Here is a 27,783-nt window from a genome sequence, read left to right on the forward strand (position 1 = left end):
TTAGACGACGAAACGTGGGAATGAGTCCGTCGCTCTGTCGTTGTACTCATGGACCCCAGGCCCGAGGAACGAGACTGTGACGCAGAAGATGAGGCTGACACGGTGGAGATTTGGGATACACGAGGGGCGGCACCTAGGGGGCGCTTGAAATAATCGTCCCCCTGCGCATGCCTGTAGAGTGGAGAGTCCCGCTTGGGAGCTTCAGGGCCCAAATGAGTGGAACCAGCGTGTGTGTTAGCGAGCGTTTTCGCCTTGCTCGAGGATGCATCTTCCAGCGAATGGTCTGTGCCTGATACTGACTTCTTTGAAAGCCGACTGCTCTCTTGTGACGAATCTGAAAGGCAAAGGAATAGCAACAATTACTTAAGGGGAGATGAGGGTCGACAAATTCTATCTTCTTAATAGTGATCTTTCAGATATTAGTTGCAATATTAGGCTCCAACATTATTTTTTCATTTCCAAAAAATCAAGGCATTTGTCCAACCAAGAAATTGCTGTAGGGCTTGATTTTAAGATATATGCTCCACTGATGATTATCATGACCAAAAGTTTTGACTAGATGACGAGCTTTCCTGGTGCAAGTACAAGCAAGCATTAGCCTTGGCTGAGTTGGCACTATCTCATTCTATAAATTTCTCCAGTGCTCAGGCAAAGGTCATGCTTGTTGCATACTAAAGGCTGACAGATGAAAAACTGTCTTGCTGTGTTGAAAGCAAAACCCAAAATGTGTCAGTCTCTCTCAACAGCAAGATTTAGTGGCTGTGCCCGAAAACAAGATTTGTTTCACGCACTGTTATAGAGATATATGGCCACTCTATAGGCATCCTGTAGTTCAACAAGGGCCACAGAGACTTTGAGGAAGTTATACAAGAAGCTGACAGGGGTCCTGAGGTTATCTTATTTAGAAGGAGAAAGTTGAAGTTTCAGTCTCTTAGAAAGACTAGTCTACATTCTGGGCAAATTTTATGCAAATTGATAATCTGCAATAGTAATATGAATGCGTAGGAACTTCCAACTCAGTTTCTCTTGTTTTACCTACGGCTCTATTATTGGTTGTGCACAAACATTCTTGTACTTAATGTGACTCAATCGTGGCTAAAATTTCCCAACACATACACAACGATTTGTAGGATACATCTATCAAGGCTTTATTGTAACATGCAGCAATTTTGTTCACTTGCAACATATTCGGTGCAAATAACGAAAGGGGAGGAAACGGGTGCCCTAGTTCAAATAATGGAAAACAACCTAGAAGCGCTGATTCGGCCCATCACGATGAAATTGATCCAATACGGATGCTATAAGCGCACAATACCGTAATTGGACCTAATGAATCATCAACAAGCCCACATTGTCACCTTAGTGTCGTGCTTGGGCCACGTACTCGGGCCCGGAAAGACATTGCGGTGAGGAGACCAGGAGTATGAGACAAGAAATCAAAGTTCCCGATAACTATAGACCTTTTCACAAACCAACGTTTCAGTATCGCCATTGCTAGGGAGCCACGATGCAATGCTTCGCCGTACAGGGTGGTGACACGTCTGGTTGCGCCGGCATATTGTGTCGGAACACGCAAAGGCGCGCTATGACGGACAGCGGGAATTTAGGTTCTGCGCTCGCTGACAGTGCAAAAATTTCTAATTTTCGCAGTTTGTATGATTACGTACATCTCAATACTTACATCTCAGCTTAGAATCGGAGGTTGAACGTTTACACTAAAGCAATACTAGAGTACATTTCGAGCCCAGCAGATAACTATTCGTTTTTGAAACGTTTTCGCTTACGCTAACAAAGTTGTTTCAAACACAAAGTTTACGCATATGGTGTGCACTAAAGGTCTTTGAGGTTGTCCTTCAAAAAAAGTCACAGGCCTGCGCGGCACACGCAGCACAGTCACAGCGTGCGATCGCGGAGCGCCTCAAGAATAGCTCCAATTTCGGCACCACGCACACCAGGCTCTTCGCGACAAAGTCCCTTCGCCTCGTTTTGACGAGAACGATCTAAACTGTCCGCCCGGCGTCGACGGCGAGCTGCGCCTTGTAATGCTCTCTGCACAGCAGTCTGCTGAGCCCGATGATGCCTGGTTGTTGCCGCGCATGTAGCTCGACGATTCGCTTCTTCAGCAGTGGTTCGTACCTTGCGAGGAGACGCCATAACGTGTACCGAAGAGGTATCCAGAATACGTGGCGCACATTTCACATTGGGATCGTGTTGATTACGCGTATGGTCTTAATCGCATCTCGTCGTCTGCGCCTACGCACGCTGCGTTTGCAAGCACCTTATCTAGATGGCGCCACCATACTGGCGCGCCTCGTCTGAATCGCATCTTGTCGTCTGCGCCTGCGCACGCCACGTTTGCAGGCGCCTTACCTAGATGGCGCCACCATACTGGCGGAGGCTCGGGTCATCCAGAGGCAGCAGCGACAATCGCGAGCCGGAACGGCTATTGATATGAGCCCATAACAGCTTACGCTGTAAAAGACTGACGCAACTTTTGACCGTAATGCTTTAGGTGCGTAATGCCCTGAAAAGATATAGGACAAAACGAGCCGAATAAATACAGCAGCGCTATATCCGAAGGTACTTTATTCATCGAGATAGAAATCGTGCGTGTGAACGGTAAGAATGATAAAGAACACATGGTCGGAAACTGTCTTACGGGAGCAGAGACACACTATGCGAATGTCAAAAAAGCAAGCTCGAGGTTGCAGTTTCGATCGCGGCTGTGGCTGCCGAATTCCAAACGGGGGAAAATGCACAAACCCTCGTTTACTTAGATTTAGGGGCACATTCAATGAACCCCAGATGGTCCAAATTATTTCGAAGTTACTACGCATAATAATCAGATCGTGGTTTCGGCTCATAAAACCACGGAATTTGTCCTTTTTAATAAGTGAAAAGCAAGAACACTATATAATGTGAAACGTCGACCGATGCGACGCTTGTATGTCCGAGCAGCCGCCCGAGGCAGAGACGAAGCACCGCACGAGACAAATAATGATGATGAGTCAGATGTACAGGTGACGACGACGATATGCCCCAAATGCGCTCACACTAACTCCCCCCCCCCCCCCCCTTCAGGAAAGCGGTCAGCAAGACCGCAAGCTAGAAATAGTAGGTACGGCGAGTGTAGGGTTTCAGGCGAGATACTTTAACCATTTCCTTGTGCGGCGGCGGCGGTCAGTAGCTGAGATGACAAGAGTGACGCGGTAGTTAACTGCCGACGTTCTTTGCAAAACGGTGTAGGGGCAGAGATGTCTGTGCAGAAATTTTTCACAGAGCCCTGTGCGCGAACAGGTGTCCACAAAAGAACTTCGTCGCCTGAGCGGAACGAAGCAACGCGACGCGTCGCATCATAGCGAATTTTCCTTTGGTCCTGAATGGTAGCGATGTTGGCGCAGGCAATTTCACGGCAGCGGGCGATGCGAGCAGCAAATTCTTCAGGAAGAAACGCGGATTAGCAGCAGGTTCTGAAAGGAGTGCAGTGTCCAAGACGAAAGACGGTGCACGACCGTACACAAATGAAAATGGACTGTAATTGGTTGTACGTTGGACGGCAGTATTATACGCAAACGTCACGAAAGGTAGAATGGTGTCCCAGTTGGTGTGATCGGGTTGAACATATATTGACATCATGTCGGACAAAGTTCGATGAAAACGATTTTTAAGACCATTTGTTTGCGCATGGTACGCTGATGTGGTTCTTATGGGTGGTGTAGAGGCCTGGAGGACTTCACGAAGGATATGCGATAGGAACGTCTTGCCATGGTCACTCAGGATGACACGAGGTGCGCCGTGGCGCAAAACGATACCGTGCACGGAAAACTCGGCGACTTCGGAGGCAGTAACGATCCAGCGGTGACCAGCGGGCGTGAGTGGGAGGGGTCCGTACAAGTCTACGCCCACAATTTTCAAGGGGGTGGACGGGCATGGTAGAGGCTGCAGAGGACCGGCTGGAAGGGGTGTCGAGCGTTTTCTGTGTTGGCATGACGCGCAGGAGCCAACGTATTTGGTGACAGAGGTGGAAAGGCCCGGCCAGAAACAACGCGTTTTGATGCGGTCGTAGGTCTTATGAAAGCTCAAGTGGCCAGCCGTCGCGTCGTCGTGAAATGCTTCTAATACTTGGAGTCGAAGTGGGCGAGGTATAACTGGTACCCATCGGTTACCGGAAGGATGGTAGATTGATCGAAATATAGCTCCATTTTGAAGCTTAAAACGTGAAAGTTGTCGTCTTAAGCGACTGTTGGGGGGTCGTGCCAAGCCAGTAAGTCGGTCGATCAGCGTACAGCAGTATGGGTCAGTAGGTTGGAGTGAGACGAGGTCAGTAGACGGAAGAAAGTCAACTGAGGCAACCGACTGTCCGGGGCTACTGGGCGTGTGCTGAGATGTGTGGCTAGATTGTGACGTGCAGACCGGAAGCATGGGCGTTTGGAGACAGCGGGCAGCGCGACAAAGCGTCGGCATCTTGATGTTTGCCGGACCTATACGTGACACTGAAGTCATATTCCTGCAAGCGCAACGGCCGAGGCGTCCAGACAAGTATTTCAGGGACGACAACCAACAGAGAGCATGATGGTCGGTCACAACTGTGAAATGGCGGCCGTAGAGATAGGATCGAAATTTTTGTATTGACCATACGATGGCGAGGCATTCCTGTTCTGTAATTGTGTAGTTGCGCTCACCAGGAGAAAGAGCCCGACTTGCATAAGCCACGACGTGCTCTTCAGACTTCTGATTCCACTGCAGCAGGACAGCGCCAATTCCATGCCCACTGGCATCAGTGTGTGTAGTGTGGCGGTTGCATCGAAATGACGGAGCACGGGCCCCGACGTGAGAAATCGTTTGAGGGTCTGGAAGGCGGCTTCACAGTCGTCCGATCACACAAAGGAAGCGCTCGAAGTCAGAAGCTTGTGTAGAGGAGCGGCGATGGCGGCGAAGTCACGGACAAAGCGGCGGAAGTAGGACGCTAGTCGTAGAAAGCTGCGGAGTTCTTTAAGTGTGGTTCGTGGCGGAAATTGCAGCACTGTAGCGATATTATCGGGATCAGGCTGGATATCATGCTTACTGACGACGTGGCCCAATACTTTAATGCTTCGGCTTGCAAAGCGACACTTTTTAGTATTGAGTTGGAGACGAGCCTTTGCTAGACACGCGAGAACTTGGTCTAGGCGTTGTAGGTGCTGGGAGAAACTCGACGAAAAGATGACGATGTCGTCCGAGTAACAAATGCAGGTCTTCCATTTTAAGCCACGAAGTACTGTATCTATCATACGTTCAAACGTAGCTCGTGCATTGCACAGTCCAAAAGGAATCACGTTAAACTCGAAAAGGCCATCAGGTGTAGCAAACGCAGTCTTTTCTTTATCCGGCCCATGCATTGGAATCTGCAAATATCCGCAGCGCAAGTCGAGGCTCGAGAAATACTCGGCACCTTGTAAAGTATCCACAGCATCATCGATACGAGGCATTCGATAAACATCCTTACGGGCAATTTTGTTTAGCGCCCTATAATCGATGCAAAAGCGCACAGAACCATCCTGTTTTTTTAGCAAGCCCAACAGGAGAAGACCAAGCGCTTGCTGAAGGCTTTATAATGTCGCGTGTCAGCATGTCGTTCCCTTGTGCGTCTATAACTTTTCGCTCCGAAGGTGACACACGGTATGGGCGACGGCGAATGATGCGAGAGCCGTCTGTTTCAATTCAATGAGTAGTTACAGTGGTCTGACCCTGGCCTCGCGAAGAAACGTCAAAACAAGCTTCATGCTTCATTAAAATGGTGAGTAGTACATTGGTTTGGGCCGGATTGAGATCTGCACTCAAGGTGGCCTTAATATTTAGGCACTAGTGTGGCCTTCTGCGGGCGTACAATGCACGGAAGACGTGGCAGGCAAAACACTGACGACACATACCGGCGCAGCGTCGGAGAGCTTGGTGACAGTAGACCCTTTCGGCAGTAGTAGTGGCTCAGGAGTCGTATTAAAGGCTGTGAGGCTGGCACAGCCACTCGAGAACCGGACCAAGCAAGAAGCGATGGTGACTCCGCGAGAAATGCAGCGCTGAGAAGGTACAACCAATGCGTCTCCGTCGACAATGTCTGTTGACTCAACGGTAGGAATACGTTCTTCCTCTGGCGGGATAATAAAATCCGCTGCTGCAATAAGGTTGGGACACGGGGAATCGAAAACGGGATAAGTCTCGGTGTCGCTGATGTGAATCCTTGGGTCGCCGCACGAAATTAGTGCAAAAGCGGCGGACAGGAAGTTCCATCCTAATATCATCTGATGAGCGCATGTCGAAAGCACCGCAAGTTGCACATGACGAATACCGTCTATCAAAACGCGAGCTGTGCACTGTCCGGTAGGAAAGATGGGAACGTCATTGGCACCACATAGGACTGGACCAACATACGGCGTTTGCACTTTTCGCAGACAGAAGCACAGTTCACGATGTATAACAGAAATAACGGCTCCAGTATCTACAAGGGCGTCGACAGAAACGCCTTCCACACAAACCGAGAGCAAATTGGCGGGGCGAGCAGGAGGAATAGGGAAAGTTCGATACGATGCAGTTTCTCCTCCAAAAACTGCAGCCTCTAGTTTACCGAACGGGTGTCCACAACATGGGAAGCAGCACGCAAGGGCGATGTGGGATGGCGGTAAGGTGAAAGAGAGCGATGCCGGGGCGAGCGGGATGCTCGAGCCATGTCCTGAGAAGGTGAAGGAGAGCGACCAGAAAAGGTTGTGTACGGTTCAGGAACATAGGAATCTAACCCTGGTGTCCTGTCGCGCTCAAAGGTGGCGTAGCCTCGCCTTTCACCTGGGTGACGCCCGGGAACGTAGTAATCAAACCTAGGTGCGCTGTCTCGCTCAAAGGTAGCATAGCCCCGCCTTTCACCCTGCTGACGCCGACGGCAGTAGCGAGAAATGTGGCCCCGAATACCGCAGTAGAAACAAACCGGGCGCGACGACCGCCACGGAGAGTAGCACGGCTGCGCAGGAGTATTCGCTGCCAGCGAAGCAGGGGGTCGCGGTAAGCTTCGGCAGGTGGAGACTGAACGGTCGAGGGAGGCCGGGAGGCAATTCCGGCATATCTTGGCGGACGAATTGGACCAGTAGACGTGTCCATTTGGGCGTTTGTCATTGACGCCAGTTTGTCCTTGATGATGTCACGCAGTCCAGAAGGAGCGGGGCGAACGGTTGCAAGCGTCGCAGGTCCAGAAAGATGTCCGTGAAGTTCCTCCCTGATGAGAGTGCGTATCGGGGCTCGCAACTCAGCATCACCGTTGAGACGAGGGTCGCAAGAGGCGCGTGGCAGGCGAATAGACTGGAGCGTGTCTAGACGTTGGCATGCTGTGATAATATCACCAACGCAGTTTGGGCTCTGCATGACGAGAGCATTCAGGGCGACTGTGTTGATGCGCTTCAGTATGTGGCGAACGCGGTCAGCTTCCGCCACGTCACTCTGTGCGCGGCGGCAGAGAGCGAGGACATCCTCAATGTAGGATGTATAGGACTCGTCCTTTTCTTGTATGCGCGTTGCCAGCCTCTGTTTCGCGACTTCGGAGCGTCCAGAGGACATGCTGAATATCTAGCGAAATTGCTGGGTGAATGATGGCCAGTCCAAAAAATATCTTTCGTGGTACCACGTCTTCGCAACTTCGGTTGGGTAAAAACCGACATACCACAATTTGTGCGTGTCGTCCCAATGGTTGATGTCGCTGGCTCTGTTGTAGTGATCGAGCCAATCTTCCACGTCGTCGCCGTGGAGGCCGGCAAAGACGGGAGGATCTCGGTGTTTGGTGTTCACCGTCCAGGTAGTGGGGACAGCTGGCTGAGCAGAGGTGGTAGCAGCACTGCTGGATGGGTTGGTTTTTGCATCGCCGTGTTAGGTGAGAGCAAACTACGACCGGACCGGAGCTCCAAGGGAATCGGGAAAGTAAGAGCACGTGGGAATCGAAGCACACTCCACCACTTGTGAGACGTCGACCGATGCGATGCCTTATTTCCGAGCAGGCGCCCGAGGCAGAGACGAAGCACCGCACGAGACAAAAGATAATGATGAGTCGTATGTACAGATGACGACGACAATATGCCCAAAATGCGCTCACACAAGATGATGCGTCGTATGCGCAGACGACGAAGATGATATGCCCAAAATGCGCTCACAATATATACATATATATATGTATATATATATATATATATTAGTTCACTTATGCAACGGCCCATGATGAGCACGGTAATTCGAGAAAGGGAAACATAGTGAGACATCTCCCTAAAAGAAAGGGAATGTTTATTTCCAAAACGTATGGGGTGATCACTTTTAAGTTTTACGGAATTTGTAAAATTAGCCTGCTGCAGACAACATAATTCTAGTTATTGAGATGGATTGCTAAGATAGGTGGATATTACTTGCACGAGAAATCAAAACACATATGAAAAAATCGCTAATTAACTTCTTAATTACTTTACGGCACATTTTGGAATTTACGAATTGTAATTAAAATTATAGCGTTTTACGTGCCAAAACCAGTTCTGATTATGAGGCACGCCGTAGTGGGGGACTCCGGAAATTTGGACCACCTGGGGTTCTCTAACGTGCACCTAAATCTAAGTACACGGGTGTTTTCGCATTTCGCCCCCATCGAAATGCGACCGCCGTGGCCGGGATACGATCCCGCGACCTCGTGCTCAGCAGCCCAACACCATAGCCACTGAGCAACCACGGCGGGTTTACGAATTGTAGCTGGTAAGTTTGCAAGGCGTATCCACTTGAAATGAATTGGCGAAGGAGCAACGCGTGTCTTGTAAAACACTGTCACCACCCTGTACGGCGGGAGCGGGCGCTGACATCGAGGCACCCTAGACGATGATGATGATGATTTATTGGCATCGCCTTTGAAACTGGGTGGTCACAAATATTCACCTACCTGCTTGATTTATTCAGGTATACTTTACATTTTCTTTATCTAGCATTTTGGTATACCTCTCATTACTCTTTTTCTTTCTTTTTTTCAAAATTTACCTTGTATCGCTAGCTATGATTTTAAGAGATAAGGTCGTATCTATCTTTTCCGTGAATTTTTCCCACTAGTACTCTAATCGTCTCTAGCTTATCTCTACGGCTGATCTGTTCATATTTCTTTCCACTTTAAACCCGAGCGCTTCTGGGAGTTATCGCTGGGTGGATACCGTCGCATTCCATTAGGATGTGCTGAGTGGTCTCTGGTTCTTAACTGCGGCATACACATACCTCATCTAGTTCCGAATATTTGCTCCGGTAAGTTTTTGTCCTTAGGCTACCGGCTCGAGCCTCAAATAGCAAGGCACTGCCCTTTGTGTTATCGTACAGATTTTCCCTTCTAGTTTCCTTCTTATCATTCTTGTAAATCTCCATTGTCCTTTTTGTTTCCATGACGGTTTCTATTTCTCTCACTTTCTTTCTGATGACTCCTGGCTGTCTATATTTACAGTTTCGATTATCCTGTACTTGGTTGCCAACTTCCTTGACCTCTTCCTCCATTCTGTGTCCACGCTTTTTATGTACAGATACTTGTGCACTTTAGCCGCCCATTTATTTTCATCCATATTCCTGAGCCTTTCTTCAAAACTAATTTTGCTCTGTGCTTTTCCTACTTCAAAAGAGGCCCAACCCATGTCACCCTGCACTGCCTCATTTGTGGCATTACCGTGGGCTCCCAAAGCCAACCGCCCTACTGATCTTTGGTTAACTTCCAAACCCGACAAGATATCCGATTTTGAACATAGAACGGAGTTTGCGAATGTTAGCGCTGGCACCATTACTCCTTTCCAGATTCCACGCACCACCTCATACTTATTGTGGCCCCACAGCTCTCTATGTTTCATTATTGCTTCATTCCGCTTCCACTTTATTTTCAGATTATCTTGATGGTTGCTTGAGTAATTCTTTCCTTCGTTTATGTGTACGCCGAGGTACTTATATTGCTTCACTATGGGTACTACTTGCCGTTGAATTGACACCACGAAGTTATTCGTGTCTTCATAAAAGATCATAATTCCTGATTTCTCTGTGCTAAACTTAAGGCCTAGATTTGTCGCTGCATTCCCACTGATATTCGCAAGTATCTGTAAATCTTTGTTATTCTCCGCTAGTAGCACAATGTCGTCTGCGTGCATCAGTCCAGGGACCTTCTGCTTCACCATTTGTCCATTACGCATGTAGGATAAATCAAAACCCAATTCTCTGTTTTCCAGTCGTATTTCTATGCCGTTAACGTAAACTGTGAACAACAATGGTGACAGAGGACACCCTTGCTTCAATCCTTGGTGAATCCCACCATTTCATTACTTTTTCGGCCTTCCCATACAACTTGTACTTGGTTGTCTCTATATATTTCCCTCAGCAGCTCCACGAAATCGTCATCTGTGCCTTCGTGCTGAAGAATAATAATATCCCATAGCAATTTCCTGTCTACGTTGTCATAAGCTCCTTTAATATCTAGAAATGCTATCGATAAAGGTCTTTTCTGAGCTACTGATATCTCTATGCACTGAGTTAGTACAAACACATTTTCCTCTAAGCGTCTGCCTGGCCTGAACTCTTTCTGTAGTTCCCCCAATACATCGTTTTTCTCCACCCACTTCGACAGTTCCAATTTTATGGCTTGCATTGCCATCCTTTATATCACCAACGTTACTGTAACTGGTCTGTACGAGCTCGTCTTATCCTTATCTCCTTTGTCTTTGTAGAGAGATGCTTTCCCGCCATCCAACGGGAACTTTCTTTGTTCTAATCACTTGCTTTATGGCATTAGTCAGCAGTGCCTTGCTTTTTGGACGGAGGTTTATGATTACCTGTATTGGGATTTCATCGCGTCCTGCTGCCGTGTTATTAGGGACATTTTCTGCTGCCTTTTTCCAATAAAAGTTTTCTGTGCTAAATTTTTATCTCTCAGGCCTCTCTGCTGTTGCTGGATCTGTTGTCTGAACTACGCTTTTTCTCGTGCCGAAGTTATCCCTAATAACGTCTGTGATGTACCGCAGCGCATCGTCTCCTTCGTAGATGTTAGTCTTCATCCCTTGTACCCGTTTGCGAGTTTTCAGGTGGAGCTCCCAGTGCTTTTATATGGTTCCACAATCTTTTTGGGGCGCCTTTGTCTCTTTTGTGAATGTTATGCACCCAACGTTCACTTGAGCATTTAATTTTCTCTTGCACGAGCTCACTCGCCACCCTTTTCTTTTCTCGATGTGTATTCCTTCTAAAGAGCAACTCTTCTTGTAATCCCAACTTTTTGGCTTCTCGATGAGCCCTAGTTGACTCTTTACGCTCTTCTACAGCTTATTTTATTTCCTTCTTCCATCACTCATGTGGTTTCCTCTTTCTAATCCAACAATTTTTTTGCCGTGTGTGCCTTATTTCATGCTGCATAACGTCCACCAGTTACTAATATTCCCAGACTGCTGTAAGAAAAGCCTCAATTTTCTTCTCTTTTTTTGCCATCTCTGTTATTTGCTCGTCATTCATTTTTAAACATTCTGATGCTATTTGTTCGTGTTCTCCCAAACTTTAATGCTAAACGTCTATGATCGCTTCCCAAGCTATTTTTTCCATTTTCATCTATTATCATTTGGTCTAGTTGTTCTTAGACTATGGCATAGTCAATACATCACTGCCTGTTTCCGCATTGCCACGTTACTTGCCCATGACACTTATGCTTCCTGTTAATTACTATATGGTTCTGTTCATCATACAGATCCAGCACTAGAGAGCCGTTGTAATCAGCGTACGTATCTGTCTAAATCGTCTATGTGTGCGTTCATATCTCCCACTAATATCACCTGGCCCGATTTACCGAACTCATTAATATTGCTTCTAATGCAATCAACCAATTCCTTATGTTTTTCTGTGCTATCACTACCTGTCCATCGGTAAGTTACTCCCAGCCACGTCTTTTTGCCTTGCCATGTGCCGCTAATCCATAAATGCTCCTTGCATGTCTCGTCTGCCCTTCCCCACTTCAGACCTCGCCTAATTAGTACGCCTACGCCTCCGCCTTTCCTTGGCCCGGTGATTCTGTTGCACCCTTCCCATACAAAATTGTTAATAACAGGCGGCTGCTCCAAATCTCGCAGATGCGTTTCGGTCAAAGCGTACACGCTAATCGCTTCATCATTCAGCTGCGTTTGAATTTCCAGCCATTTTTCCTGCTTGCGACCACCCTGCATGTTCATGTAGCAAATTTTACCTTCTCTATTCCTATCCTTTCTGCGTCTTTTTTTGAGTCCTGGTCGTCTAATTCTGACATTTACTAGTGTTTCGCTAGGTTCAATACTTAATCCTGCTTCCTGATTTCCTGGGGCCCGCCTAAAAAAGCTACAGCTCGTGCCGCGAATCGACGTCCGATTGGTGTTGCAACACTTTCACTATATCCACTACACTTTCACTTGTATGCCGTCACGCACAAAAGCGCCTTCCCAGCTGGTCGGTGCACTTCTCGGCTGATGTCAATGACCGTAAGATTCATTGCTTTAGCTAGAGTCCAAATTTCCTTGTTTACTGCAAGGACTGCCCCTTTAATTTCCTACCATTGCCTTTCAAACTCTGGCGCCGTGCACACCGCGATTTGTACTTCCTTTGAAACATTCCGCAGGTCGGTGACCCCTTTGGCTATTTGCTTTGTGATCCTCGCCCCTCGTTCATGCAGTACGCCAACCACTCTGCCCATCATCACCTCTAGGTGTCTCTCCTCCATTGTGTCCTCCATTGATTCAAGTAGCGGTACACTTTAAATTTTTGAAAAATAAAAATAAAGAGAGGTATACAAAAATGCTAGATAAAGAACATGTATAGTATACCTGATTAAATCAAGCAGGCTAGGTGACTATTTGTCGCCGCCCCGTTCCAAAGGGGATGCCAATAAATTATCATCATCATCACCACATGCATTCCTTGGCTTTCGCTATCACCTCTCTAATCGGTTTTCCCGGAAGCGCGCTAACCTGGACTCGTTCGCCTGCACCTACCCTATCTGTTATCGCCGCTTCTACTTTACGCATGTTGTAATCCCCAACAAAGACAACTCGACGCTTTTCTTCCCCCTCACCGCCGAAATCTGCCCCCGAGGTCACAATTCCGTCCCCTCCTGTCTTATGCTTGCCCATGGCTTTGTTGTTTTCTCCCGCGGCAGCGTCAGTGGTATCCCCTTCCTGACCATCACTGACGTTTCCGCCACTGCTTTCCGGCGTGGAGGGTTCGGCTGGCTTAGCTGCACTCGCATCGGAGCCAGCTCCGTTCGCGGTGCTCGCCTCGATGCGTTCACCATTGCTTTGCGGAATGGTGGCCGTCAGCTGCATTTGTACGTTAACTAGCTTTTCTTCTACCTGCTTCCTCTACTTCTGCTCGTTTTTAAGTTCCTTTTCTAGCTTTCCCACCCGCTTAGCTAGCTTATCCTTCTCCTGCTCTAGACGGTCTAGCCGCGACCCTAGCGCACACATCTTACAGATAAAATCTGCAACGTTCGCTTCGCGTGCTGACTCAAACCGCGTTTCTTCCAACGCGTAAGAACGCTCGCACTCAGAACAGCGCATGTGTGGGTTCCCCTTAGTACCAACCATCACCTTATACTAACAAGGCGTAGATGTGAAAAATGACAATTATTTGTTACCCGCTTTTATCTACGCGAAAAGACCAAGAAACTGAAAAGCCCGAAAGTAATTTATAAAGATTGCTTGGCTAAGCTAACACTCCTAAAAAAAAGTTGCAGTGGCTTAGCTCGGCTATGCCAGGATATACGTAGCGTTAGCAAAGGTTCAGCTGATTATTCTTAGCTTTCCTGGTTGTCTCCTACGCTCAACCGCTAATTGCCAGGCAACTACTTCGGGATCCGATGAGTCAAGCTTCTCCGTTCTTCTGCGCTGTTGAGCAGCATTTGCGCTCTCCTTCTCCATGGCTATACCACACTGGCAAACGCCAGTCAGAAGCGCAGCGGCTCCAGCGCAGTGTCAGACGGCGACTGCACAGCGAGCGCGCGCCGGCGCCAGTGCGTCTACCACGGCTACGACGTCACTCCTCTGGAATGCGCAGACCGGCGGCGGTGAGTCGCGCGCGGCGGCGGCGGAGTGCGCGAGAGGTGCCGGCTCCGGTGGCTCCGGTGCGCAAGCCGTGTGACATCACTGATCCTTGCGCATGCGCAGCACGGCTCTTGATGTGCCGCGCGAAACGGGCTTGGCTAGGCCAGTGTAGCTAACGCTACAAAACAACGAGCGAAATATAAAGTAAGAAAACCTAAATCTTTGGCACGCTGCTCCTGCTGCGCTGGGATCGCACCTCAACTCTACACGCCCGCTCCCGTCGGCTTCACTAGTGAGAGTGAAGCCATTGCGCTACACGGGCGACGCCTGGCGTCACAACATGTTTTACCGCAATTTTGGACTGTGAGCCTTGCGAGAGCAGGCCGGCCGCACTTGTGTGATCTTCGCCGAGCATTATTTCGATTGTTTTCTTCCGCTTCGCTTCTCTTGTGCCGCTTGACTTGTTACATGTTTCACGTGCTCGCGTGACCGCTGAGTGTGAAGTGCAGTGGTAACAACAAGCCCAGCCAGTGGATGTGGCGTTTCGTCGTCGGTAGCGGCGGCCGCGTCTGCTGCTTAGAGACTTGGCGTACTAATCAGCGGTATTTTTTATTCTTATTGCTGGGCACATGTGACTGTAGTCGTCGATTGAATCTGATCACCATTACGTTTCGCGGTTGAGGGTTACCTCATTTAAGGAAAGCAGGCGCGTACGTAGCTGTTGGGCGATGCTTAGAACCAGGCGCCGGCGGCCCGCCGACGCGAGTCAGCGGTTGGTAGATATGCGGTGGTTGCTCCATACGCTTCCGAGCTCGATCGCGATCAAAAGTGCACCGTGTGACCCCAGTATTAGGCACTGGAATGAAGTCGTGTTTGAAAGAATAACAAATGTAGCCTCTGCAGCTACATATGAGAAAATATTCTATGGAAGAGGTGACAATTCTCGCAACCTATTAGAAAATGTGCTGAAGAGGGTTTACCAAAATATTTTTAGGTTTACCAAACTGATGTGTGCAATGGGTCATATCAGACTGAAATGGTAAGTCCTCAGGCGATGCAGGAAACCGGTGTCGCGTGAACATACTTCATCGGCAGTGCTCTCCCGGAGTGATGTGTTGTGGACACACTATATATATATATATATATATATATATATATATATATTGTAAGCACTAATAACGTACTTCGTCCTTTTCATTTGTACATAGCCATCATCACCTTCCCTGTTCTTCTACTTCTTCGCGCATGAGCTGGGGCGTTTGCTTTTTGGAATAAAAAGCGCTTGGACAGCTCGGTCGGTCTCGGTCTTATAAAGTGGTGGAGGTACGTCAAGACCCCGACGTCCTCTCGCGTTCCCGTCCTCCCTGGAGCTACGTTCCGGTCACCGCCTGCGCCCGGTTACCCCTACTATGATGGACACTTCCAACCCCGGCTCTTCCGGCGCATCTAACCCTACCGCACAAACGACTCCGCCTGCGGTTCCCTCTTGGACTGTGACGTGCCCTCAACGTGATCCCCCTGTCTTTGCGGGACGCCGCGGTGATGACGTCGACGATTGGATCGACAACTACGACCGCGTGAGTTCTTGCAATAAGTGGACCGATACCCAGAAATTGAGGCACGTCGCATTCTACTTGACCGGTGTTGCACAGACGTGGTATTTCAATCATGAATCCGACATCGCGGATTGGTCGACGTTTACCGCCAAGCTGCGGCAAGTCTTCGCTTCCTCGTCTAGCCGTGCAGAAGTCGCCAAGCAGAAGCTGGGCACGCGCCTCCAACTTCCGCAAGAGTCGTACACCTCACACATAGAGGATGTCTTGGCTCTGTGCCGCCGTGCGAACCCTAGCATGACGGAAGCCGAACGCGTGCGACACATATTAAAAGGCATTGGGTCTGTCGCGTTCAACGCCTTAATCGTGCAAAATCCGGCTTCTGTCCAAGACATCACTGCCACGTGTCAGCGCCTGGACGAGATGCAGTCTCTTCGTCTTCAACATGACAGTAGCGATCCTCAGGTTCCCCATTCTTCAGATCTACGTGCTCTCATCCGCACCCATCCGCGAGGAGCTTCAAATATTAGACCTGAGGCGTTCACCTACTGCCTGTGCCCCAACCCCCACCTTCGACTTGCGCGAGGTCGTAAAGCAGGAGTTGACAGCGATGACTACGCCCTCGACGCATCTTGCTCCGGTAGCGCGCCCCTCACCTACCTACGCGGATGTTGCTTCGCTCCCCACCCCTACCGTGACCTCCGTGCCTCCTGACGTTACCTATGACCATTTGGCCTCGATGGGAACCAGAGCACTTGCTGCGCCATCCTACCCTCAGTGGCGTCCACCTCGTCCGGTTTGTTTTTACTGTGGTATACGCGGCCATATATCTCGCTTCTGCCGCCGTCGCCAGCAGGATGAAAGATGAGGCTATGCTGAGCACGAGAGAGACCGCACTCGCCGACCAGACTCCTACTATCCCGGTTCGTACTCGTTCCCTCAGCGGCGTTCACCGTCTCCTCCAGTTGCTCCCAATCTGCCTCATAGTTCCCGTTCGGCCAGACGTCGTTTTTCTTCGCCTTACCGGCGCTCTACATCGCCGCTTCGTCCCACTTCCCATCTTGCCGACCAGCACTCGGAAAACTAATTGTTGCAGTTTTTGGAGGGGAAACTGCTTCCTATCGGTCTTCAACAATTCCTCCTGTTCGCCCGGCCAACATGCTTTATGTAACTGTTGAAGGTGTTCCCGCGTCTGCTCTCATCGATACCGGTGCCGCCGTTTCTGTTCTTCGTAGTGATCTGTGTTCACGGCTCCGGAAAGTGAAAACGCCTTATCTTGGACCTATTTTGCATGGTGCTAATAATGCATTAATACACCCCGACGGACAGTGTACTGCTCGTGTTTTCATCGACGGCATTCGCCACCACATTGAGTTTATCGTGCTTCCAACGTGCATCCATGAACTTATCTTGGGTTGGGACTTCCTACATTCTGCTTCAGCCGTCATTTCATGTAGAGAGGAAGTTGTCCACATCGCGGATACAGCGCTTGCACCTGTTACAGATTCTTCACCTTCATGCGTGAACTTGGCCATTGATGAAGACTACGTCCTGCGTCCTGGTCACGAAGGCGTTGTATCCGTAACATCCCGGCAGATCGCCGACGGAGACGCTCTAGTCGCCCCTTCTTCCCGCTGTACTTCTCGTGGAATCTTCATTGCCGCCTGTCTCGTCCGGTTTTCACGTGGCCGCGCCCTTCTGTCTGCCTGCAACACGACCCCAGATCCTGTGATGCTGCCCAAAGGGATGACTGTGGCAACCCTCGCCAACACTCAACCTATCTCTATAGTCACGCTTTGCCCTTCTTCATCGCCAGCACCTACCTCGGGTTTGGATAATTCCTTCCCTCCCCCAGCCGTTCTTGGTTCTGACCTAACCGCCGCGCAGTCCGAAGCCTTACTGGCGGTCTTAGCGAAGCACAAAGCCTGTTTCGATAGCTGTTCCCCTGTGTTGAGCCAAACTTCTGTGGCTTCACACCGCATCGAAACCGACGGTTCCGCTATCATACGACGACGCCCCTATCGTGTCTCGCCGTCCGAACGGAGGGTCATTGAACAACAGGTTGCTGACATGCTTGCGCGGAAGATAATTAGACCTTCATCTAGTTCCTGGGCTTCTCCCGTGGTTCTGGTAAAGAAAAAGGATGGCTCCGTTCGCTTTTGCGTCGACTATCGAGCACTCAATAAGATCACACGCAAGGACGTATATCCAATACCTCGAATCGACGACGCTTTGGACACACTGCAAGGGGCGGAATATTTCTCCAGCCTTGATCTTCGATCAGGCTATTGGCAAATTCCGATGAACGAGACTGACAAAGAAAAGACCGCATTCGCTACACCAGACGGACTTTATGAATTTAACGTGATGCCTTTTGGTCTTTGTAACGCTCCCGCCACATTTGAGCGCATGATAGATAACGTACTTCGTGGACTAAAATGGAAGACCTGCCTCTGTTATCTGGACGATATTGTCATCTTTTCGTCTAACTTCAGCCAACATCTTCATCGATTAGACGAAGTTCTCAAGTGCCTTGCAAATGCTGGTCTCCAGATCAATACAAAAAAATGCAAATTTGCAAGCAAGACTATAAAAGTATTGGGCCACGTCGTCTCAAAAGATGGCATCCAGCCAGACCCCGAAAAGATTAGTGCTGTTCTCCACTTTCCTCGGCCCCAGCAGCAGAAAGATCTACGTAGTTTCCTCGGCTTGGCTTCATATTTTCGGCGATTTATACGCAATTTTGCTGCCATAGCAGCTCCTCTACACAAGCTACTGGTTACCGGTGCCTCTTTCACATGGACTAACGAATGCGAATCAGCTTTTCAAGCTCTTAAGCAACATCTTACTTCCGGACCAGTGCTTCGCCACTTCGATGATCGAGCCCCCACCATACTCCATACTGACGCCAGCGCACAAGGTATTGGCGCAGTACTTCTGCAACGTAATGCAGCCTCTAAAGAGCAAGTCATCGCATATGCCAGCCGAACACTTTCTCCAGCTGAGCGGAACTACACCATTACAGAGCAAGAGTGCCTGGCTATCGTCTGGTCGATTCAGAAATTTCGCCCATACCTTTACGGCCGCCACTTCACCATCGTCACCGACCATCATGCTCTGTGTTGGCTGTCATCAATGAAAAACATGTCAGGACGCTTAGGACGCTGGATACTCCGCTTGCAGGAATATGACTTTGCAATAACGTACAAGTTTGGAAAAAGTCATCATGATGCAGACGCATTGTCTCGCTGCCCACTCTCGCTCTCTCCCGGTAACGCGCCGTCGCCTTCCCCACCACGTCGTTCCGATGCTACGCCTGCCTCACACCAGCTCTCGATAACGCCCCTGGACCTAGCTACGCTTTCATCACGCTCTGATCTCGTCTTGCTTCAGCGGGCCGACTCCTACTGTCGAACTCTCATGGATCGCCTTAGTGGATTCGCCGAACCACCCAACAGCCGCTTGCGACGCCAACTTCGACAATTTCGCCTGCAAAGTGGCGTGCTACACCGCTACGTTTATCACCCAACAGGTCACCGGTGGGTCCCAGTTCTACCTCGCTGCCTTCGCCGGCGCGTATTAGAGGCACTTCACGACGACGCATCGGCTGGCCACTTAGGCTTCCACAAGACTTACGACCGCATCAAGACCCGCTGCTTCTGGCCTGGCCTATCCACAACGGTGGCCAAATATATTGCCTCCTGTGCGTCATGTCAGCACCGAAAACGCTCGACTTCCCCTCCTGCCGGTTTACTACAACCTCTGCCTTGCCCGCACGCACCTTTTGAATTTGTTGGCATTGATTTATATGGTCCCTTGCCTTTGACACCCTCTGGTCACCGTTGGATTGTCACTTCGGTCGACCATTTAACCAGATATGCCGAGACTGCCCCTCTGCGAGCCGGTACCGCGTCTGAGGTTGCTGACTTTTTCTTGCGCTCCATCGTCTTGCGCCACGGGGCTCCTCGCGTTCTTCTGACTGACCGTCGCAAGGCGTTTATTTCCCAAGTTCTCGAGGACGTTCTTCGGGCCACTGATACCGTGCACAAATCTACTTCTACCTATCATCCGCAGACCAATGGCCTCACTGAGCGCTTCCACCGTACGCTGTCTGACATGATTTCCATGTACATCCGGCCTGACCACATTAACTGGGATAAAATTCTTCCTTTTGTGACATTCGCCTATAATACTGCTATTCAACGGACTACCGGTTACAGCCCTTTCTTCCTTGTATATGGAAGATCTCCTTCCACCATATTTGACAGAGAATTCTTTTTAGCACCTTCTTCGCCTACCGCGTCCCTTCCAGAAGATTTTGCTGCCAGAGTTGCACATTGCCGTCAAATCGCCCGGCAAAGCACGCAAGCTACCCAAGCTGAGCGCAAACGTCGCTGCGACAACAAACGCCGTGACCTCCGTTTCCACCCTGGAGACCAAGTCCTGCTTTGGACTCCAGCCCGAACTCCAGGCCTATGTGAGAAGTTACTTCAACGCTATATTGGCCCATACACCGTTGTGCAGCAAACATCTGCAGTGAACTATCTCGTGCGCCCAGTACACTCCGTCACTGACCGGCGCCGCCGGAATGCCGAAATTGTTCACGTCTCGCGGATGAAGCCCTTCACTCCCCGTTTAGATAATCTGTAATCTGCGGCCAGGCTGGCCGCTTCCATGACGGGGGGAAGTTAGTGTAAGCACTATTAACGTACTTCGTCCTTTTCATTTGTACATAGCCACATCACCTTCCCTGTTCTTCTACTTCTTCGCGCATGAGCTGGGGCGTTTGCTTTTTGGAATAAAAAGCGCTTGACAGCTCGGTCGGTCTCGGTCTTATAATATATATGTATATATATATATATATATATATATATATATATATATATATATATAGTCCCCAAAATCGTTCTTTTCCACTGGTTGTTTGTGCACCCATACACTGCACAGTGCTGGCCTGTATGCTTTTGATGAGTATATGACATTACTTACTAGCGCAAGTCATTCACGACAAAAACAAACATCGAAGGAAAGCTACCACTCCGCAACGCAAGCATAAGGCAAACTCACAGTCCAGATTTAACAGGCAACACTGACACATACTCTCGACGCCAGACTGTCGGAAGTGCCCTCGCGAAACGTGTATAGTAGATATTAAAACTTCTTCTGAAATACTGAAGTAAAAATAAATAATATTCGAGCTTGCTTGCAATGAAGCAAGCCCCAACATTGCACAAGAAACTACCATTTTTCCACATTTCTTGGGGGCACAGCACATACACAGATAAGATATTGCAAGAATAAAGACATATAGAAAAATAGGAGATTAGACTCCACATTCTGAATTAATTTCATCCAGTTATATTTATCATTAACGAAAATAGGTAGCCACTCTACAAGCTGAGCTAGTGAGGAGACCAGAAGTCTCCAATGCAAAATCGACCACTTATAGCTTGGGAATGTGATAAACCGCTCACTCTTGGATGCCTTCCACAGTCCAAACCGTTGCTGGACGACATCTCGCATGGACAGCTCATGAGATGCCGATGCAGACTCCTTTTCAGGCCTTTGGAGGGCAGGTGTAGCTTGAGAGAGTCCCTGCGTGGCAATACCCGAAAAGCCTCAGGCATCACAACCAACTCAGGCATTACAGTCCCCCCCCCCCCCCGCAAAAAAAATCCCCTGCCCAAGAAATGTTTGCATGCCATTTTATTTATTTCCACCATGGTCCACGTTAAACTTCAATGCAGGGCTATGCAACAACAAAAAATCCAGAAGTTGAAAATCAGTCACGCAATATTATACATGCAGTCGACTCCCATTGATTCGATCCTTTGCAAGACCGCAAGATTGCGTTGAATTATCCGAAAAGTTGAATTAACAAATGGCGGCAAATGAACAAATTCACATCTTTTATATTACTTCCAGTAAGCTGTACTGTCTCTCTCTTCTCGCACTAGAAGCGAGGCTCAACCAGAGCGCCGACATGTTTAAATGCTGCCTCAGCGTGACATGACAAGAAACAAGCTGGAACGAATGGCTTCACGGGCAGGGGTGTCAGCCAATTAAAGGGGCCCGGAACATATAAAGTTTAATTAGGCTGTTTCAGAAATACTTATTCTCAAAAAGTACAAATAATGCATTAAGAAGAAGCGGAGTAATTAGCAATCAAACAACCTGCTTGCGGTGCTTCCGCTCCTTCTTCAATGCCTTGAAGGCTACGGCGGTGTGGGGCGGGCCCACAAAACTCCGCCTGCTGAACGTTACCGTGGGACGCAGTTCAAATTTAATTTTGGGTGTTCACATAGACAACACTACTTCCGCTTTCGGATCCTACGATGCGCCAAACGCGGTTGGCCTCAGTGAGCCGCCGTGCGCTCAGCCAGCGGACTCGTCGCGGCACCCCACGGCGGCCGCTGTATCTACACTACGTAGCAGACAGCAGCAACATTCGTATGCGCCGCGTTTGCTTTGTGCACGACAGGACTTGAGTGCATGCTCTCGCTCATCCTAGGTAGCAAAGAAGAGATGCATAACGTTTTTATAGCGTTTGTCCGAGGCGATAAAATGGTTTAAAGAAGACTCGAATAAGACAACTTCGTTGCTAAACGTCGTATATGTCTGCTAATGCCCGGCCTAATTATTTTTCTGAGAAGATCTAGAACTGGTCTGAAAGGTATTCAAAAAGCTGGTCTTGAAATAAGATGGGGAAAGACACAAATGTTTCCTTTGCCTGGGCTATTCATATATGATTTCTAAACACTTTGAAGACGTTATCAAAAAAGCTGGTCTAGAAGTGGTCTTGAAATGTTTACGATAACCTGAAGCTCGTTTTCGGGGGCTCCAGATGAGTCGAAGTGTCGGCGTCTCGTGCAAAAGAGCGCCTGGTACAGTGCCACGCACTGTTGCCTATCCAGGCTTTCATGTGGCTCTATCAAGCCACATGAAAATGAACATGTCCACAAAAATGAATACGGAATACCGTCTTTGGTAAGCAGCAACGATGTTTACAACCAAAATGGGAAAGGCTTGAGCGAAAGGTATGAGAAATGCAAAGTAAATGGAATAAAATGAACATCAACAATGACTAAAACTCGCAGAACAATTCTCAATGAACTGAAAACTGATCAACGATGACGAACATACATAAATATATTGCGTAAGTACATATACAATTATGAACACCAAGAACACGGAGTGTGCTAATGTTTCTTATTTAGCATAGTGAAGTTAGCACATGGTACCAGATAAACAGACTAGATTATTTATAAATCAATGTCACAGCAACTGCAAGAAGTAGACTGAAAAATGCGAGCTGTAATCGCGTGGTAGCTGCCACCAAGCAATATTACCAATAATCTAGAAGCTTGAAAAGAACACAAAAAGGAATAACGCGGCATACAATCAAAAACAATCCTGTGATAAAAATGGGAACATGTCAAAATCAAAAATATTGCCTTTAGGATTCGTCAAATAATGTAACTGTGTGGGAATTAAAAGAACCATAAAAACAAAAAGCAACAATCAAGTGAATGTAGTATAGAATACTGAAGCAGGAAAGTCAGTGTAATAAGTGAACACCACTGTAATGCAGTGTACGATGTGACTGAGTAAGGATACATACATAAATTAATCTTATCACTCTAGTACACGAGAAATGAATGTGTAATCCTCATATACGAAACTTACATAAACCTGGAAATGAACTGGAATGCACTAGAAGCTGCATTTCAGTAAGCAAGTAAGCAATGCTCGGTTTATCTGAAAAGCATCGCACAAGAGGCATATGTGTACCACTCTGGCAAAAATAGGCATAAGCTCGCAATGAATACTTTTCAAACCAGTGAATACGTTAGTACGCTGAAATGTCACACTTTGCACACATCTCCAGTTTCCTAAAGTAAAAAAAAAACACTCTGAATAACAAAACGCTTTCACACATACAGCCCCGAGCAAATGCCTTACCAGTGCACCGTCACATTCACATGCAAAAATATTTGGCACACAGTCCAGGCAGAGTTCCATTGATGAACAGCTTGGGAGAACACCACTTAACATTCTGCAGTGGCGCTGGCAATGGGACTGCCATACATGCCGGTAATGGAAATGGTTTCAATATAGACACACTTGCGGCCCTGGATAGGTATGCCCAGATATTTGCACTGGTGCTCCATTTTGTCGAAGTGGACTCACATCCTGCACTACGCTCGTAGCTGAAATGTTTTGAATGCAGATGTAGTGGCTTTACCAGAAAGACTTGCCCAAATACCACCGCTGGCATATACAGGGTGTACCAACTATCACGCACCAAGATTTTAAAATACGCGAATGCCACCGCTGGACAGAACCAAGGTATAATGTTGTTTGCCATCCCTTGGAGATACTGATTATTTTTTCCATTCCGCCTAATTACATAATTAGCCCTAATTACCTTCTCAAATGTTTTAATTAGATGAAAAGTGTAAATGAGAAAATTGTAGAGCAAGATGAGAAACTCCCGACACAGCTTTCTGTTGCTCAATCCGTGCTACATAAAAGTGTTTTTCCGAACGTGAAAGAAGCCCGGGAATACATGCAATGTGCCTCGAGCGGCCAGTCGCACGGCAAGAATAATTCAACCCACTATGCGCTTAAAGCATTATCATGTTTAATGTCACCTGTCAACTGCTGACTACCATTCACGACACCACGCTAAGTTACCATGCATTAGTCCGATAATCCTGCAGTTTGTGGCACGCTGTCACCTTGTAATCACCTTTTGTACTCAGACCTCCACGCAGGGACCAGTCTATGCAATTAATCATGCACGAATCAGTATCACATGGACTCTAATCAGCAAATGCTATTTACTTTTCAACTTAGTGCGCTGACATGCCTAAAAAGAGGTTCCTCTGTCTGACGTACGCTAGCAAAATTCGTTGCACGTGCGCCTTGAAACGCCGCATGCACCCGACGGCCGTGCAGTGGCCTAGGCCTTTTTCCGGCGATTGGTGGCTGTCAGCAGAGTCGACACCATGGCGGAAAGTCTTCCGCTAGCATAGTTGTGCTTCTAATGTTCGTGTTAAAGTAATTATCGTTGCGCAAAGACATTTTTGGTTGGAACCGTCAGGACGAGGACGCCAAGTATTCCCAGTGCATGGCGGAGGTTACACAGTTGCTCGAAGGCAACTTCGGCGGAAACTACGTGGCACGTCGTGTTACAGCCGGCCGTCAATCATCCCGACCGAAACACAGCAAACGCTTGTTGTTCGGAGGCCCGATGCTATACGCGCTGTGCGACACCGTGCAGCAACATATATAGCGTTCGAACGAGCGAGCGGGAGCGAAAGCAAACGTTACGATGGCCTGCTCTTACGTGCAGCTAATTACGTGATGTATAATTGCGTCCTACGTAATGACACCACGATACATACACCTGCAAATTAGAAAAGTTACAAGTGAATTATTAAGGGCGCCCTGAGGCTTGCTAATATTTTTTCGTGGGGTTCGACGTCCAAGAGCTTTATTTAATGCAGAAAATCAAGTGTGCCAACTAGTACTCCTTCTTTAATGCAGCCTAAACAGCTCATTTTCTCCCCGTTCGGGCTTCCGGCAGGACGCTTTCAAATATTAACTAGATTATGCAATAAAACAGTTTGTTTCCCGGCCGAATATCTTTTTTCGAAATTCTATAGTAGTCCTAATGGAACAACACAGCGGCACCTTGTATTGCCCTTCCTGCGTGTGCCCATATGAGGGCAACTCGGCTTCCCGAGTTGAAGTTTATTTTGGTTCGTTTACAGCAGAAAACAAACCCTGGAGAGCAAGACTAAAGGTGCTTTCACACCTAAGGCCTCCCCTCCCTAAAACAATAAAAAAGCAAACACTTGCAGCTGATAGGCACGCATCGGTTACAATAGCAATCGGTGAGTACACATAGGAATGTTAAACATAAGTGCACATCGTCAAGAAAAACAAAATACAAATTGTCAAAACCAGTAGTACATGGGCAGAGAAAGGTGTCACCAGCACAAACTAAAACGTCCAATGTTGTTGTAGGAGACAATAAATAGAATGCATTTTCTTCTTTTGTATTGTGCTGTAAGCGAAACACTCTCAGATGCCATGTATACTGTAGAATGTATATTCAGAAAGTTGGGCATTTTGTAAGCAAGCATTCGGAAACCGTAGTCAGTAGGAGCCCTATAGATCTGGTAGTGTGGATATCTGAAGCTGTAGGTTGTATGCACGTATCTTTCTTTAATGTCTCGTTTCTTAGATCTAATAAGGTTCTTTAAATGGGCGACTAACTTTTTTGGTAGAACTGATAAATAGTCAGCAAATTAAACTGACTGGATGAAGATTAAATAATCTGGGAATTAGGTACATTCATACCTTCTCTATAACTGCATTTTTCTGCAGTATTAAAAACTTTCTTTGGTTCGTATATCAACAGTGAAACACCGCACAAGCAAACACAAATGCATGTGAGAATGAATAATGACAAAATAAAGCTGTAACTTTAGAGTCAGGGGTATTGCATTTTACGCCTGCACTGTTTCGATTTCCAAATAGGGCGCTTATTACTTGCAAACGAGCGTGCGATGAGATAATTAAACACCTCTTTCCCGTCGCTCTTTCTTTTTGCTAGAACCTTGCCGATATATATATATATATCGATCCGAACCTCCCGAGAAAGCGACGACGGGCGTTTTTGTTTTGAAATATTACTCTTTCTTTAACGACATCGGATGCTTGTAAGCGCAGTTAAGCAAGCAGACTACGTCGCGGGCTTGTTGTCTTGACATGATGCGATACCTGCTGGCACACATACTATGCGTCTCTACCAAACCTTCGCTTGCACTCATACTCCGTTCCATACATATAGCAGTCAACGCTGTCGAAGCTACGCAAGAAGTTCGGTCAAGAAAATTTGTCACTCCGCGCGTTCCGTCTACGTTTCGCTGCGCGCCAACAGCGTTCGCTCACATGAGCATGCACGTGAGGCCCCTCGCGACGGGTTGCGAATAAAAAAAAAATCAGAAAAGAACAACAAAAATAAAAATGATGCAAAAAAATGCATTAGCAGCCGTATATCACATTGTGTTTGGTTCTAAGGATTAAAACTTTTTAATTCAATACTGAGCCTAGATTAAAAAAAACAGTTGCGCACAATTGCGGTAAAAAAAAACTAAAAAAAAAAAAAAACATCGAACTGTATCCAAGTGCGCCTGCAAGAAGTCTCTCTAGCCTCCGCAGCTTTGACTGCTCTGTACGGAACGGAGAATATAGTGCGCTACGACGTTCTGAGCAGTCGCACTCACCCCTGTGACGCGGCGTTCAAGGGCGGCCGGGAGCTTCTCGTCGGCTTCCTGTGGTGGCGCCATGTTGCAGCTGCGACTAAGACGAGAGAATTAGCAGCGTTACCTATACGGGCCCATATAGCGCCGTGATATCCCTGTTGATTTCCTCCGTTACATGCATGTCTAGCACTGCTCGTCCTTTCGTCTAATAATAGGGTGTCGCAATTCGCCATAGTGCTACCCGGATATCGACACGAGTCAGCAACTGCCAGAAAAAAGTAGCGGCTAGTCAGGCATTGCTGCTTTCGGCGCACATGCTTCCTCGCTGGATGTTTTTCTGTGTAGTTTTTGAACAAAGCTGCGCAAGCCCCGCTCTTCGAAGAGCCAAAAGAACACACTTACCTCGAGTCGAATGGCGATCCGCTGCTCGTTCTTCTTCGTCGTGCTCCGCACGGTCACGTGCCGAATTGCCACGCGAGAGCGCGAGGTGGTGCTTGCTGGCCGCGGTGCATGTGAAAGTTCTTCTTCGTCTTCTTTCTGGGGTTTTACGTGCCAAAACCAGTTCTGATTATGAGGCATGCCGCAGTGGATGGCTCCGGATTAATTTTGACCGCCTGGGGTTCTTTAACCCTAGGTAGTCAAAATTAATCCGGTTAACGTGTTTCAAATTGCTTCGGGAAAAAGAAACAAAAAAATGACTCCTCTCTGCTACCATCACACACACTAAACATAAAAACACTCAGATGGGCGTTTTGCGCTTGTCCTCTAGCGCATTCTCATCTGTACACGTTTTTGCTCCCATTGAATTGGCGTACGATAAAACTCGCACTTAGGTGGGCCTTCCTTCGGCATACAACGGGTGTACCGTATATGCCCACTTTACCCCCATTTGACTGAGAG

At 48.0% G+C, this 27,783-nt stretch overlaps 1 protein-coding gene across 1 annotated transcript; it reads right to left on the reverse strand.

Moving 5' to 3' along the window:
- LOC125943824 (uncharacterized) lies at nucleotides 1-27,314 on the reverse strand. Its single transcript, XM_049663350.1, has 5 exons — nucleotides 27,286-27,314; nucleotides 26,905-26,980; nucleotides 21,079-21,199; nucleotides 122-334; nucleotides 1-74 (listed from the first exon to the last, which is right to left on the reverse strand). The coding sequence occupies exons 2-5, from the start codon at nucleotides 26,965-26,967 to the stop codon at nucleotides 1-3; spliced, it is 471 nt and encodes a 156-aa protein (XP_049519307.1). The 5' UTR covers nucleotides 26,968-26,980; nucleotides 27,286-27,314.
- Nucleotides 27,315-27,783: the final 469 nt, after the last annotated feature.

This window comes from Dermacentor silvarum, chromosome 1, assembly GCF_013339745.2.
Source record: "Dermacentor silvarum isolate Dsil-2018 chromosome 1, BIME_Dsil_1.4, whole genome shotgun sequence".
NCBI classification, from domain to species: Eukaryota; Metazoa; Arthropoda; class Arachnida; order Ixodida; family Ixodidae; genus Dermacentor; species Dermacentor silvarum.

Coding starts and splice junctions, on each gene's coding strand:
- LOC125943824 (XM_049663350.1), bottom strand. CDS start 26,967: ATGGCGCCACCACAGGAAGCCGACGAGAAGCTCCCGGCCGCCCTTGAA. Junction 21,200..26,904: donor TTGAACGCCGCGTCACAGGG/GTGAGTGCGACT, acceptor ATTGCCACGCAG/GGACTCTCTCAAGCTACACC. Junction 335..21,078: donor ACTGTGGAAGGCATCCAAGA/GTGAGCGGTTTA, acceptor TTTGCCTTTCAG/ATTCGTCACAAGAGAGCAGT.